This window comes from Odocoileus virginianus, chromosome 16 (genome assembly GCF_023699985.2).
Source record: "Odocoileus virginianus isolate 20LAN1187 ecotype Illinois chromosome 16, Ovbor_1.2, whole genome shotgun sequence".
In the NCBI taxonomy this organism is placed as follows: domain Eukaryota; kingdom Metazoa; phylum Chordata; class Mammalia; order Artiodactyla; family Cervidae; genus Odocoileus; species Odocoileus virginianus.
This window is the reverse complement of record NC_069689.1, coordinates 20083395-20098861: the sequence shown is the minus strand read 5'-3', so window position 1 is coordinate 20098861 and position 15467 is coordinate 20083395. Positions and strand designations below refer to the sequence as shown.

The 15467-nt window shown below is 50.6% G+C and overlaps 1 protein-coding gene across 3 annotated transcripts in view; it reads right to left on the bottom strand.

Moving 5' to 3' along the window:
- Window positions 1-15467, bottom strand: part of CCDC88C (coiled-coil domain containing 88C) — a 144406-nt gene that overhangs the window by 71485 nt on the left and 57454 nt on the right. For all 3 annotated transcript variants that reach the window (XM_070477949.1, XM_020875940.2, XM_070477950.1), the window contains exon 4: window positions 9997-10066. In XM_070477949.1, coding sequence (XP_070334050.1) covers window positions 9997-10066 — 70 coding nt within the window. The remainder of the gene's footprint in view (window positions 1-9996; window positions 10067-15467) is intronic.

Below are 15467 nucleotides of genomic sequence, written 5' to 3'. Positions count from 1 at the left end.
CCATTCCAGTCCTTTCATGTAACACTCTATCATTTGGCTTAATCCCCAGAGCAATTCCCAAAGGCTGGTATTATCTGCGTTTTACAAACAAGAAGAGGCTCAGACAGGCTGAGCCACAGATCTGAGATTTGGTCACCACCTGCTCGCTCCTAACTCACTACCGCCCCCTCCCCAAAACTGCTGCTATTTCTGTGCATTTCCTAGCAGAGCGGGGCTCCCTGTCTACATTTCTGATCCCAGTGCCACGGGGCAGGTATTTCAGCCAGGATCTGCTGACTGAGGGACTGCCGGTAACTGTGAACATCACGTCTGGGTAGAAGAACAAACAGAACACAGTTTCCATTTGATTTCTCGTTGGGATGGAGACACACACATTTTTTTTTTTTTCACATTTTTCTTAATATTTTTACATTCTATTCTCTCCTAACTTATGTGCGGGAATGAACCGTTCACTGTGCTTTCCCTGGTTTCTGAGTTTAAAACCAGTCATTTCATATGGATGATTATGGGGGCTGCCTCACTGATTTTGAAAATAGCACTGCACTGAACATGACCCCGCTTCTCCTCAAGGTAATGATGACATCTCAAGACTCCCCCACACGGGCACAGCTCTGCGGGCCCTCCTGGGGGCTCTGCTTACACCCGAGAAGACCTGTTATTATTTTACCAAGGTTACCTTGGGTTCCATAAGGATCAGTATGGGCACATGGGGACCCTCCATTAATACCTGCCCTGGGTCACGGGATAGGAGAGGGGACCTCTACACACCGCCTCACAGCCTGGAGGGCGACTCCTGCAAAACTCTCACCAAGCTCTCTTACACCTGGAACGTTACACTTGGGACGCCCATCAGGCACTCCCCCATTCATTTAATTAGGCATTCAACAAATGTTTATCACAGGTGGACTCTGCAGACACCGAGGTGCACATCCACGTGAAATAGTGCAGGGGTGCTCCAGAGTGCGCCCCCCCTTGTCCGCCCGTCTCTCCTGCACCCCCAGCCCAAGTCTGCCCCCATCCGCAGGGATCCCCCCACCACCTCGCGTGGGTAACGAGAACCTCTGCGCGGGTGACTCACGGCAGCCGTTCCCTGGTCAGAGACAATGTAAAACAGCCGCATCAAGCCCCTCAGACCAGCGCTGCCAGAAATGACTCCCGAGCCCAGCCTGCCCGGGGCACAGAAGCTGAGAGCTAATTCATTTCCCAGCACCAAACAATTGAGGATCAGAAAGGGAGGATGAACCCCAAGAAGGCAGCGAGTCTGCACTGGCTGGAGGTGAGGCGATGGCAGAGGCAGGAGGCGACCAGACAAAGGGTCCCCCCGCCACGCGGAAAACGCAAAGCCCAAACTTCATGGGGGGACACAGAGACCTTTGACAAATAACAGCTCATCCCTCCTCCTCGGACGGCCAGGGCCACAGAGAGCAGACCCGGCGGACGCCATGCGCGCTCTCGCAGCCGGGGAGTCCCTCTCTGTGTACGGCCCATCGCTAGGAGGCGACCAAACAAAGTCCGGTTTCCAGGCAGGCCCCGCGGCTGCTCCAAAGGCCGGCATCCGGCCGTGCCTGAACGCTCGCTGGGCTTGGTAGTGTTACTCAAGCGCTTCACGTTCCTGGAAGAGCCAAGTGCTGGCTCTCGGCTCCGGCGCCCAGCAGCCCCCTCGCTCTGGATGGACCAGAGACTCATTTCTGAGTCCAGCGGGGCAGCACAGAGCTGAAGGAGCAGGCTGCGAGCCACGCCACGTGAACTGGCGCGTGGGCACTTTTCTGAACCTGTTCCTTTAAGAATGAAGGGGAAACACGAACAGGATCTAGGCCCGCGAGATGAACTTTTATTTACTAACTTCTTCCCTCCTCATCTGAAGGACCTATGTGCGTGCGTCACGTCACTCAGTTGTGTCCGACTCTCTGTGACCCCATGGACTGTAGCCCCCCAGGCTCCTCTGTCCATGGGATTCTCCAGGCAAGTACACTGAAGTGGGTAGCCATGCTCTCCTCCAGGGGATCTTCCCGACCCAGGGATCGAACCTGTCTCACATCTCCTGCATTGGTAGGTGGGTTCTTTACCACTAGCGCCACCTGGGAAATCCTAAAGGACCTAAGGTTTTTGCAAATGCAAACATAAAAATACACACCTGGGGTAAGAATTCAGGAGAACTAAAAAAAAACAGCTCAAGTTTCGGAGAAAGAACACAAGAACTGCATTGCTCATTAGCCTCTAAGGGCAGACCCTTGATTCCCCTATGTTGCTTGGCAAGTAGGGCGCTGGGGGCGGGGTGGGCGGGGGGACACAGGGCACAGGATAGTGGCCAGGAAGGGAAGACCGCCGCCTGCTTTCTCAGAGAACAATCTCGGAGGCAGGAAGACTGCTCATAATCAACCAGACCTGGAGCCCTCTCCCTGTCCCAGGGCTGGAGGGGAGCCAGCCCGCTGGCGCACCGGCCCTAGGAGGTTCCAGCTTGTCATCAAAGGTTCCAGCTTGAGGGAAGGTTTCTATGGGATCCAAGAAGCACTTCAAGGACGTCCTCGACAAGCAAGCAAGTAAACACTGAGAGGGTTAAATATTAAATTCCAAGGAGTCTCAGGAGTTCCGTTTCCTGCTGGCCTTTGAAACCTAAACTTCAGCCGTGACAGCACACTTCCTCCCTGCGCCCTGGGCTCGCTGCTCCTCCTGGGACTGCCGGCACATTTCCCCTCCTCCACGCTCAGCCCACCTGGACACTTGCCCTCTGCTAGTCTGTTCAGCAGAGGCCCTGCCACATACTGCCTCCTCCAGGAAGCCTTCCTGACCTGCCCAGGGAAGAATTCATTACCCGCCTTGCATTCTGTGGGAAGCACACTCACACAGCTTCTCGCCCTGGAGCAGGCTAGTGATGGACCCCATCTTCCTCCCCTCTTGCCCCAACACAGACTGGGGGCTCCATGAGCAGACACAGCCTGTTCATCTCCATGGCCCCTGGACCCACAGTGGGCGTTTTACAGGGAGAGCTTGTGGCAGGCTTGGGTTGAGCTCCTCTGAGCCTCTGGCCCAGGGGTGCCACTCAGAGGAGGAAGGAAGCAAGGGTGTTCTCATCTTCTATCTGGGAGGGTCAGAAATCGGCCTTCTGGTTCCTTCAGCTGGAGCAGCAGGAGACCAGAGGCCTACACGAGCTGTGAAGGAAGGATGTTCACAGCATCGGTGGGCAAAGACTCCCTGACTCCTCAAGGGGCTTCCTCTGTCCCTGGACGCCCCTTCTGTCACCGTGGTGACAGCAAAAAGACTGAGGACAAGGACCAGATCACTGAACAGCAAAGAACAGAATCCCCAAGGCTATCCTCCAAGGTCCCAGCCATATTCACAGACAGGAAACACAGGGTCAGTGCCTCCAGGGACCCACGAATCTTGCCTGGCATTTATTTATTTATTTTTTTGCCTGGCATTTAGAACTTGAGAAACACCAGGCAGAATAATGACGATGGCAGGTCATATATAACCATCTGCATGACTTATGGTGATACACACATCTCTGCATCTCTTACCTACAGGACCGCCATGCTGTGTGCCTCTGAATGAGTTCCCTCCCCTCTCTGGGCTGGGTTTCTGTACCTGCACGGCTCCCGCCTTTCCATTCTAAACAGCTTGGGAGCGATCAGCAATTCACAAGTCTGAAACCCACTACTGCGCTTGGATACAAACCTTGGAAGACAACACAGTGCCCTCTTCCAGCATGACTGCTCTATGATTCATCGCAGAAATTAATTTGCTAACACCCTGGCTTCTTGTCAGACCAATCTAGTCTTTTTCATGTGCGTGGCACGGTGACGAGCCTGGCTGCAGAGAAATCAGGGCTTGGCGCTCTGGCAAGCACTTTACAGATGCTGCAGACACTGGGATCCCTTGGTTCTCATGTAGAATACACTCTTCAATAAACCAGGTTAATATGCTTCATGGAAGCATAGCCAGCCAGGCAAGGGTGCGAGCAGCTTCCAGGGCAGCGTCACCAGCCTAGGGCAGCCGCACACGTGGTGTGAAGCAGAGGTCGACGCTCACTTGACCCTGACCGCTGACACTTGATAGTTTTATCTGGGAGCACGTGACTAACATCTGTAAGGAGCACTAGCTTGATGGAAGAACGAAGTGGGGACAGGACAGACTAGATAAAGCCCGTTTCCAGCACTTAAGCTCTATTTATTCAGCACCTACTACGTGCCAGGTACTGCTCTTAGATACTTAGAAGACAGTGGTGGGGACTTCCCTGGTGGCCCAGTGGCTGAGATTTTTGCACGCTGAACGAAGATTGAAGATCCCATGTGCCACAACTAAGACATGGCAGAGCCAATCAATCAATCAATAAAAACTATTAAAAAAAAAAAAAAAAACCCAAAACCACAGAAGACATTGGCAACAACAACAAATCCCCTAGGATTCCTGCCTTCATGACAGATTACATCCTAGAGGGGGAAAAACAAGCAATGGGGGAAAAAAACCAGCAATGCAGCTGACAGGGGAAAATAAGTAAATGAGAGAGCATTGTGGAGGGTGATAAATGTTATGAAAGAAAAGAAGGCAAAGCAGGAGGGGAGGACTGGAAGTCCCAAGGGAGGAGGAGGATACAGCTACACACAGGGAGGTCATGAGGATGGGGTGCACCGAGGTGATGCTCGAGCCACGACTTGAAGGATCTATTCCTTCGTCCAGTATCACATATGGATGTGAGGGATGGACCATAAGGAAAGCTGAGCGCCAAAGAATTGATGCTTTTGAACCGTGGTGTTGGAGGAGACTCTTCAGAGTCTCTTGGACTGCAAGGAGATCCAACCAGTCCATCCTTAAAGGACATCAGTCCTGAATATTCATTGGAAAAAATGATGCTGAAGCTGAAAACTCCAATACTTTGGCCATCTGATGCAAAACTGACTCATTGGAAAAGACCCTGCTGCTGAGAAAGACTGAAGGCGGGAGGGGAAGGTGACGACAGAGGATGAGATGATTGGATGGCATCACCAACTCAATATATGTGAGTTTGAGTAAGCTCCAGGAGTTGATGAGGGGCGGGGAAGCCTGGTGTGCTGCAGTCCATGGGGTTGCAAAGAGTGGGAAACGGCTGAGCGACTGAACTGAAGTGATTCCTGTGAATATCTGGGAAAAGCATTCCAGGCCAAGGGAACAGAGTTAGAAGGCCACCCAGGTGCTAGCCAGGAGAAGGATGGTGGCCGCTAGAACCAGGGCGGGCAGTGGGGCAGGAGAAGAGAAGAGCACGGCTCTGTTGCAAGCAGAGCCAGGGCACCTGCCTGAGGGATGGGAGTGGGGTCGGACAGAAGGGTCAGACGTGGCCACCTGGAAACAAGACAAAGGACATCCTGCAACACCAGTCCCGGCCGTCTGCACTCGGCCCAGCCGCCGGGGAAGGCTCTTCTGCTACGCACCCGTGTATGAACGTGAGAGGGCTACAGCAGGGTGCTGTGGGATCCCAGGCCAGGCCGCAAGAAGTGGGGTCTACAGGAATGAGGCGCCAGACAAGAAGCTTCCCCAGGGACAGGTATCCAAGGAGATGGTAGCAAAAGCAGGCACAGTCAGAGAGGAAATCCAGAGATGATTTGAGGTACAAACAGGAAAGCAGAGAAGTGGGACTGGAGGCCGGGAGGGCAACCACTGAGGACAGATTTTAAAATATATGAGTGCTTTCTCATATTCACTGAACTGCCCTTGAATCCCACCCGAGGTAGGAAAAAAGAGAACATCTTGTCTGGTGGGTGCAGGATGACAGACTTACAGAAACATCTCATGGTATGAGTTGGGACATCTCCCTTTTTTAGGTCAGAGGAAGGGGGACAAGTGATTGGTGTTCTGGGATCATTCAGTGTCTTCTGTGTATCTGTCTGTCTCTCCATGGAGGTACATTTACCAAAAACAAAAAATAACCCCAATCATTCACTGTCAGTGTGTGTGTGTGTGTGTACATTTACCAAAAACAAAAAATAACCCCAATCATTCACTGTCACTGTGTGTGTGTGTGTGTGTGGTACATTTACCAAAAACAAAAAATAACCCCAATCATTCACTGTCACTGTGTGTGTGTGTATCTGTCTGTCTCTCCATTGAGGTGCATTTACCAAAAACAAAAAATAACCCCAATCATTCAGTGTCACTGTGTGTGTGTGTGTGTGTGTGTGTGAGACTGTGTGTGTCTCTCCACTGAGGTGCATTTAACAGAACCAAAAAATAACCCCAAACTGAAATGTTATAAATGACGGTACAGTGTCAGCATCAGCTCAAAAGAATACAGGTGTGCTCCTGAGCTGGGTGACAGAATTTGTTAAAAAAAAAAAAAAAGCCTCCCCATCCACCCTCTTCTAGGCAACCACACAAGAAAGAAACCAACTTTGTTCTTTATTTTAAATGAAACCCCAAATGCTTCACCCACCTATTTTTAAAATTTAAAACAGAAAACACCATTCTGCAAATGTGTCTCAGGCACTCATGTTTGCATCTTCTTGCTGGTGCCTCTCCGCTGCCAACCTCCTTGCTCTCAGAGTCCCCCTGAGACTCCTGTCAAAACCTACCCATGCATGCTCCCAGCTCTCATCCCTCCAGCCTTGCTCCAGGGGAGGCAGCCCATCCGCTCTCAGCAAAGCCCGCAGAAGCCGCCGTCAGTCAGCCCTGCCTCCTGGGGGCCCTCTGAGACTGCTGCACGGGGTGGGGGGATTCTCGTCCTTAACCTTCCCAGAGGCCCCCATCTCATCTTAACAACTTCTCCATTGAACTGGGGCCGGAACCTCTTCAACTGATACACATTGATTCCATAACGGCCCTAGGGACTTGGAGACATTCCGTTCACCTGTCAGTTTAAAGGGCTTCCCTGGTGGTTCAGATGGTAAAGAATCCACTTACAACATAGGAGACCTGGGTTCGGTTCCTGGGTCAGGAACATCCCCAGGAGGAGAGCATGGCAACCCACTCCAGTATTCTTGCCTGCAGAATCCCCATGGACAGAGGAGCCTGGTGGGCTACAGTCCATGGGGTCGCAAAGAGTCGGACACGACTGAGTTTAAAATCCGTTTAAATTTTAAACTGAGTTTAAAATCAGCTTCCCGAGAGTGTTCTCAAACTGGATTGTGAGTAAGAGTGCACCACTCTGTACATTTATGGGGGAAAAAAAATCACTAAACTGTATACTTAAAATAGGTGAATTTCGGACTTCCCTGACAGTCTAGTAACTAAGATTTCACGCTCCCAATGCAGGGGGCACAGGTTCGATCCCCAGTGGGGGGAGATCCCACATGCTGTGTGGTGTGGCAAAAAAAAAAAAAAAAAAAAAAGCTAATTTCATGGTATGCAAATTATACTTTAATAAAGATATTTAAAAATCAGTGTCCACATCTTTGCAGGTGTTTCTGTTCATTGCCAGACCCAAGGTGGGACCTGGGGCCCCTGCATATGGACAGTCTCTCTCCCTGTGTGGTTCAGAGAGGCTGGAACAGAGAGGCTCTGAAGGCAAGGCTGGAGCCACAGTTCTGGTGAGCAGAGGTGCCTTGTGGCGAAGGGGCCCCCCTGAGGGCAGGATTTCAGACAGCAGTGGGAAGGGAGGGGCCAACACAGGAAGGTGGCAAACTACGCAGTATGATGGGGTGATGGGGTGACACAGTGGGGGAGGAAGACGTGTTTAGCACTAGACTGACTCATAAATGTTAGTCACTCAATCGTGTCCAACTCTTTGCAACCTCATGGACTGTAGCCCACCAGGCTCCTCTGTCCATGGGGATTCTCCAGGCAAGTGGGTTGCCATTTCCTTCTCCAGGGGATCTTCCCGACCCAGGGATCAAACCCGGGTCTCCTGCATTGCAGGCAGATTTTTCACCATCTGAGCCACCAGATTAACTCATACGTCACTGTCATTTTTGTAGGTCAAAATGGTTAGGCACTGGCAATTGCCTGACACTTGTTCATGTGTGATATGGACCAGAGCTCAGGCCCAGGGTTTAGGTGGAACAAACTCCCACTCAAACTCCCCTCTGCTCATGGGTTAAGTGGCTGAGGGCTTGTCACTTCAACCCTGTGACCTGCCGTTCTCTCATCTATAAATGCAACAGCACGGCCACACCCCAGGAGCACATTTTCACTTCCACTTTTAAATACACGTCCGGTGCCTAGCACACGGTGGGTCACCGAGGGCTCAAGTAGAAGCCTTCTTTCCTGCTCCTCCGCTCTCCTCTCCTCAACTGACAACACTGTCTCTAGAGCAGGTGGAACAGCAGGACTACGCCCGAACCACCAACCTCTCTGGGCACCTCTCTCTTAACACCAGTCCCCCAAATAAGGCAGGACAAGCAGCACAGTTCTGCTAAGCAAGGCAGGCCCTCATTTTCCTCATGTTACTGTCCCCGGTGCCCGGGGCTGCATCTGGCCTCCTCTACCTGGTGGTTTAGTCATAAGCCGTGTCCGACTCGTGTGACCCCATGGACTGTAACCTGCCGGGCTCCTCTGTCCATGGGGTTCTCCAGGAAAGAATACTGGAGTGGACTGCCATTTCCTTCTACCTGGGGGAACCATGAAATAAATCCAGAAAACAAATGGGGAGAGCAGAGCCGGGGAGAGCGCAGAGCAAGGATTCCCTGTAACTAACACGTCAAGTAGAGAAGGGCGTTGCTGCCAGGTGGGTCTGGGTGTATCCTGAAGAACCAATGTGATGCTCATGGGCCCGTGGCACTGGAGACGAACAGGAGATCAAAGAAACCCTTTCCTTTGGCTCTCGCAGAGAACAGGGGAGTGGGGGTCCATGAAGGACCCCTCCCCATAAGCAAAGTGATTTCATGCTCAGCTTCCCTTGACCCAGTGCCCCCAGAAGCTGCTGCTGCTGCCGGTCTCAGGGCCAGGGCTCCTCTACGAGGAACATCCTCGGTGGGTTACAAGGTGCACCTCTCCTCTGCGCGCCAGACGGCCTGCGCTCACGAGGACAGGAGCAAGAAGGATGATCAGGCAAGGAGGTACCCATAGAGGCAAGCTTCAGTTCCTCCTGCGAAAGCGTCTCATGGTGGGATCCTTCCCGCATGGCCTGACCCCACACCCGGTCCAGGAGCTTCACAAGGTCTCCACGAGAACCAGGGGAGTCCCAGCCAGCAGGCACATCTGTCCCTGGGGCCCACAGGTTTCCATCCATGAGCCACAGGTGCAGGTCAATGCACAAGACCGTGGAGGGGAAGAAAGTCAGCGCCCCATTTAACTTACAGAGTGTGTTAACTGTCAGGCTGAAACTAAGCTCTGGCTTTCTGTAAGGTGTCCGGGAGGACATTTCAGTCTTTTAAAGTCATACCAAGTGTCCAAGACCAGGACTTAGGACCTTACCCACCCAGGCCCCAGAGACTAGCGGGAGATGTGAGAACAGGTGGTCCTAGTGAAATGTACACAGGGAAATAAAACAGCACAGGATGCCAGCGGAAGGGACATTAGTTCCCTCCAAAGATTCTTTCCCAGGTGGCTCAGAGGGTAAAGGATCTGCCTTCAAGGCAGGAGAACTGGGTTCCATCCCTGGGTCGGGAAGATCCTCTGAAGATGGGCATGGCAACCCACTCCCGTATTCTTGCCTGGAGAATCCCCACGGACAGAGGAGCCTGGTGGGCTACATTCCATGGGGTCGAAAAGAGTCAGACATGACTGAGCGACTAACACTTTCCCTTTCAAAGATTCTTTCTTGCTAATAGGGACCACACCCCAAGATGGGACGAGGAGAGACCCCTGGGCAGTTGGGGCACCATATTATTTAAGCCCCGAATAGCAAGGAAGCAGTGGCCTCACCTGACTTGGGACTCCATCAGAGGGGTCGTGAGGATATAGTCTTAAGGAAGAAATGTGCTCTTGGCGTAAAGCCTTGGGGTTATAAGCCCACCCTTTATAATCACACCCAAACGAGCACAAGTTTTCACTGTGCTGGCTCCAGGCTGGCAGCCAGAGCCCTGCCTCCAACAGCTGCCCCAGGGCACAGCCCAGGCTCCACGGGGGGCAAGGGCAGCCTCCACTCACCAGACAGCGGGTCTTTGCCAATCATCAAGACATTAGGCAAATTCATGACGATCAGCTGCTGGAGAACTTCCTACGGAAACAAAGGGGAAAGGATACCATTAAGAACAGAAAACAAAGTAAAGACTGATTAAGAAAATTATAGTGTACCAAGTCATTGGAGGAGTGTGCAGCCATTATGAAAACAGTTGCTATGAAAACACTATATATATATAATAGGAAGGAAAATGTAAGATATAAATAAATGAAAAGTCAAAACAGCTGTGCTTCTGCCTTATTACTAAACAAAAATTATGTCTGCACGTGTACAGAGACTTTAGGGGAAAAGAAGATATATTAGATGCCATATTAGTAGGACTAGCAGTGAGTTTCTTTTAAAGGATGTCTTTATTTTTATTGTATGATTTGCTTGTGCAACTAAAAAATGCAGAATAAAAATGAAAAGGGCTTCCCTTGTGGCTCAGCTGGTAAAGAATCTGCCTGCAATGCAGGAGACCTTGGTTCGATCCCTGGGTTGGAAAGATCCCCTGGAGAAGGGAAAGGCTACCCACTCCAGTATTCTGGCCTGGAGAATTCCATGGACTGTATAGTCAGTCCATGGGGTCGCAAAGAGTTAGACACGACTGAGTGACTTTCACTTTCACTTTGAAACATGAAGAGAGATGTTACCGAGTCTTCACAAGCTGACAATTCAGGACTGGCAGTCAGCAGGTCTTTGGTACAAGCTGTAAATAAGAAGACTTCTCTTTTTTCCGCAGTGACTTCTCTGTTGCTGTTGTCCGGTCACTCAGTCGTGTCCGACTCTCTGTGACCCCATGGACTGGAGCACGCAGTCCTTCCCCAGGGGAGGGATAAGTCAGAGCTAATCTTCAGTCCCCATCCCCACCCCCACCAGAGACATGGCAGACAGGAAATGCCCGGCCTCCTGCCCTCACGCCAAGGGCCCCTGAAAGAAGACCCAGGCACCAGCCATCGACATGCCCCCTCTCGTGGGGGTTTTAACAAGCTCCCCTCCAAGTGTGCTGGCCCACCGCTCACATTTTCCAGGGTATTTCTCGCAGTATTTCTGGGCAGGGCGGTCTTCCCTGCCCAGATGTGCCTTGTTTTTCACAAACCCAGAAGATAAAATATCTAATTCTACAGAAGACAAGCAAGGCAGTAGGATTCAGTAATATTCTCGGTCTTGCAAAAGTGGTCACCATAGACACTTTTGACCAACAAAGCTCCGCTTACACCTTAAAAAAAAAAAGTTTCCATTGAGAGACAACTTTTTTCCCAGCAGTCACTACTGCACAGTGTGAGGACTCTCTGAACTCAGGACGCTGCCAACCAGCGCTGATGAATAAAAGGGGACAGTGAACACAATCGGCTAACCCCGCAGGGCCCAGCGGATCACCTCAGAGCTCTCTGAATCCTCAGATGGGAATGGGGGCCTTGGCAAGCTCACCAGGAGAGGCCGACACCTTCACAGTGTCGGCCACAGACTGGCGCTTGCCATCGACCTCTATAAGGATTAAATCCTACGCTGCTGCAGCTGATTTCCAACACCCCCTGAAAGGCGTTCGGGGTGGCGGGGAGAAGGGAGGCACTCTGTGCTTGGGGGGGAGAAACTGGCAGGACGGGTCTTCAAATAATTAGGTATTTTCAGGAGCTGATTTTCTGAGCCCAATTCTTGTATCTCCCCATGTCTAGAAAAGCACAAAAATTCTTCATGGTGACAACCGTTCCTCATGACTAGCAGAACGCTTCACCAGACTAGCAGAAGCCTTCTGGAAAAATATGTGCTTGACTGCGTGTATTCCGCCTTCAGCCCAAATCATGTATACACCGACCTCCCCCCACCTCTTGGGAGCAGCTTCTCAGAGCTATCTGAGGTGCTGTCTCGTGGGCCGCAGTCCTCATTCTGCCCCAGGTAACATTTAATTCTCAGACTCAGTGTGTGTTTTTTGACAGCAGAATGTACAAAATGATCTGCTCCACCCTCCTTATTATCTTTCCACGGCTCCCACCACACCAGAAATTGAGGAGGTGTACCCCACTCCCAAACACTCCGGGCCCGTCTGTGCTCAGTGTTGGAGGACATCTTTCTTTACTATCTGAGGTCGCATGTCGCTGCATCCGAGACGGCCAGTGTTCTCTCAAGCCAAGTCTCAGTGCTGGGCAGAGTCTGAGTTGTGTAACAGCCTCAGCCTTCCTTCAGGGCTGGGAAAAGTCAACGCAGTTTCTCAACTGGATGTGCTCACCAAAGGATTCCGCAGTAGCACCCTCAGGCAAAACGCACACAGCCAGGAAAATCAGATAAATCCACTTCCAGCAAAAGGAAGGACTCCCAGCCAAGTCAGCCGTTCTGTCACGGCTTCCCTGGTGGCTCAGGCAGTAAAGAATCTGTCTGCAATGCAACAGCCCCGGTTCGACTCCTGGATCGGGAAGATCCCCTGGAGAAGGAAATGGCAACCCACTCCAGTATACAGTCCGTGGCGTTGCCAAGAGTCAGACCGACTTAGGGATTAAACCAAGAACTGCTGCTGCTGCTGCTAAGTCGCTTCAATCGTGTCCGACTCTTCGCGACCCCATGGACTGCAGCCTACCAGGCTCCTCCGTCCCTGGGATTTTCCAGGCAAGAGTACTGGAGTGGGTTGCCATTGCCTTCTCTGCCAAGAACTGCTAAGTCACATCAAAACTAAGTCACTTTAACTTGGGGACATTCAATAAACAATAACATTGCTAGCAATGTCATGGAGTCCCTATCTGGTCTCAATGCTAAACTCAAGTGCTCAGCCCAGCTTCTAGAAGATTTCCTTGTTATCAACCAACTACATTCCCTTCTGGAGTCTTGGCTGGTTTCCGCTCTGCTGTGGCGCAAGTGTCTGGAGCACCAGCCCTATTATCAGGGTGCTTGAAGAGGGTACACATGTTTATAAAGGAAATTTGTTATTGTTCAGTTGCTCAGTTGTGTCCGACTCTTTGACCCCATGGACTGCCACACCCCAGGCTTCCCTGTCCTTCAATATTTCCTAGAGTTTGCTCAAACTCATGTCCATTGAGTTGATGATGCCATCCAACCATCTCATCCTCTGTCAGCCCCTTCTCCTGCCTTCAATCTTTCTCAGCATCAGGGTCTTTTCCGAGTTGGCTCTTCATGTCAAGTGGCCAAAGTATTGGAGCTTTGGCTTCAACATCAGTCCTTCCAAAGAATATTTAGGACTGATTTTCTTTAGAATTGGCTGGTTTGATCTCCTTGCTACCCAAGGGACTCTCAAGAGTCTTCTCCAACACCACAGTTCAAAAACATCCATTGTTTGGCACTCAGCCTTTTTTATGGTCCAACTCTCGCATCCATACTTGACTACTGACTGGATAAACCATAGCTTTGACTAAAAGGACCTTTGTTGGCAAAGTGATGTCTCTGCTTTTTAATAAGTTGTCTTTTCTTCCAAAGAGCAAGCGTCTTCTAATTTCATGGCTGCAGTCACCATCTGCAGTGATTTTGGAGCCCAAAAAATCAAAGTCTGTCACTGTTTCCATTGTTTTCCCATCTATTTGCCATGAAGTGATGGGACCAGATGCCGTGATCTTAGTTTTTTGAATGCTGAGTTTTAAGTCAGCTTTTTCACTGTCCTCTTTCACCTTCATCAAGAGGCTTTTTAGTTCCCCTTCACTTTCTGCCATTAGGCTGGTGTCATCTGCATATCTGAAGTTACTGATATTTCTCCTGGCAATCTTGATTTCAGCTTGAGCTTCATGCAGGCTGGCATCCTTCATGATGTACTCTGCATATAAGTTAAATAAACAGGGTGACAATATACAGCCTTGACATACTCCTTTTCTGATTTGGAACCAGTCTGTTGTTCCATGTTCGGTTCTAACTGTAGCATCTTGATCTACACACAGGTTTCTCAGGAGGCAGGTCTGGTGGTCTGGTATTCCCATCTCTTTAAGAATTTTCCACAGTTTGTTATGAAGCAGATACAGAATGTGAAATCATCTTGAAGGTCTCCACAATAATGTAAAGCTGAATTATTATGCTAATGATAACCCAAGCAAAAGACTGCTGGAAACACTGCTGGAAAATACTGCTGGGAAAACCATGTATTCTCCTTCTAAAACTGGATGTTTAATTTTATCTAATCTGGGCTTTCTAATTTTCCCACAATATGTATCACTTGCACAGTTAGGAAGTAATGTTTCATGAACAATGTTTTATTGATGTGTTCCTTTCAAAACCTCATGGGTCTCCTAAGATTTAATCCTGTGGCCCAAAATACCCCTAAGATCTTAACTGTTCCCCTCAAAGGACCAATAATTGTATTCCAGCAAAAACAGCCTTGGAGGTTTGAGTACCACGGAGAGAACTGTCTAGCAGAAATACATGGGAAACGTTCATTTCGAATGTTCCGTATACCTGAGGCTGATTGATGTTGACGTATGGCAGAGGCCAACACAATATTGCAAAGCTATTATCCCCCAATTTAAAAAAAGAAAAGTCAAAGAAACAAATGACAACACACAAATAATACCCCTTAATTAAACTAACATTTCCAAAATATTATTGCTTCACCACCGAATCAACATATACCATGAAAGAGATGATTTCACACTTTTTTTCACACTAAGTCTTTGAAATCCACTGTGTAGTTTACACTCACAGCACATCGGAATCTGAATGCCAAACTGTCATTGGAAACAGGATCTGAATAAGTAGATTCGCACACCCAAGTTGTTCCAAACACACTTAGAATTCTTCCAATAACTGAATCCAGGATCGGTTTTTCAATCTAAGTACATGAAAAATTCACTTCCTCTGTCACACACCAGCCACATTCTGGAGGCCGCGCCAGCCACACGTGGCTAGTGGCCGTCATGCTCCACAACACCGGAGACAGGGGAGCTAAGCAAAGGCGTTTCCTCGGGATGAGGGGCCCTCCAGGGCGACGGGCCAGGCCCTCATCTAGTGGGGACGTGAGGAGGCTGCTGACGACTGGACCCTCCCGCCCGCTACTCAGAACAGAAGGCCACTGTGGAGACTGCAGCTGACGCTGGCCGGCTGGGCGGGCGATGGTCACACCCCCGCTGGCTGCAGGCATGGACGAGTATGGAGATGGGCCCTGAGCAGTCCTCAAATTTGCCAACAAGCCTTCCCGGTGCTGCGTGGGCCTCTGCGAAGGCAGAAACAAAGGCCACTGTCGCCTCCTGAGGCCACGATGAGGCGTGAGGGCACACACAAGCCTTGCGGCCTCTCATGTCACCCCATCCTTCTTGTGGCCTGACAGCGGGAGGGAAGAGTCAGGCCTGGGGCGCAGCCATCGCGGAGACCCCCTCCCTCTGCAGAGAACTGGGCTAGGGCCAGTGAAGGCGGAGGGTGCAGGCGAGGGGGATTTAAGTGCTGAGATCCAGACAGACTTTGTACACCCCTCCCCTCTCTGCCCTGCACCTCCTTTAGGTTTGGTCTGAGATGTTAGGATAAAATGTGGGGG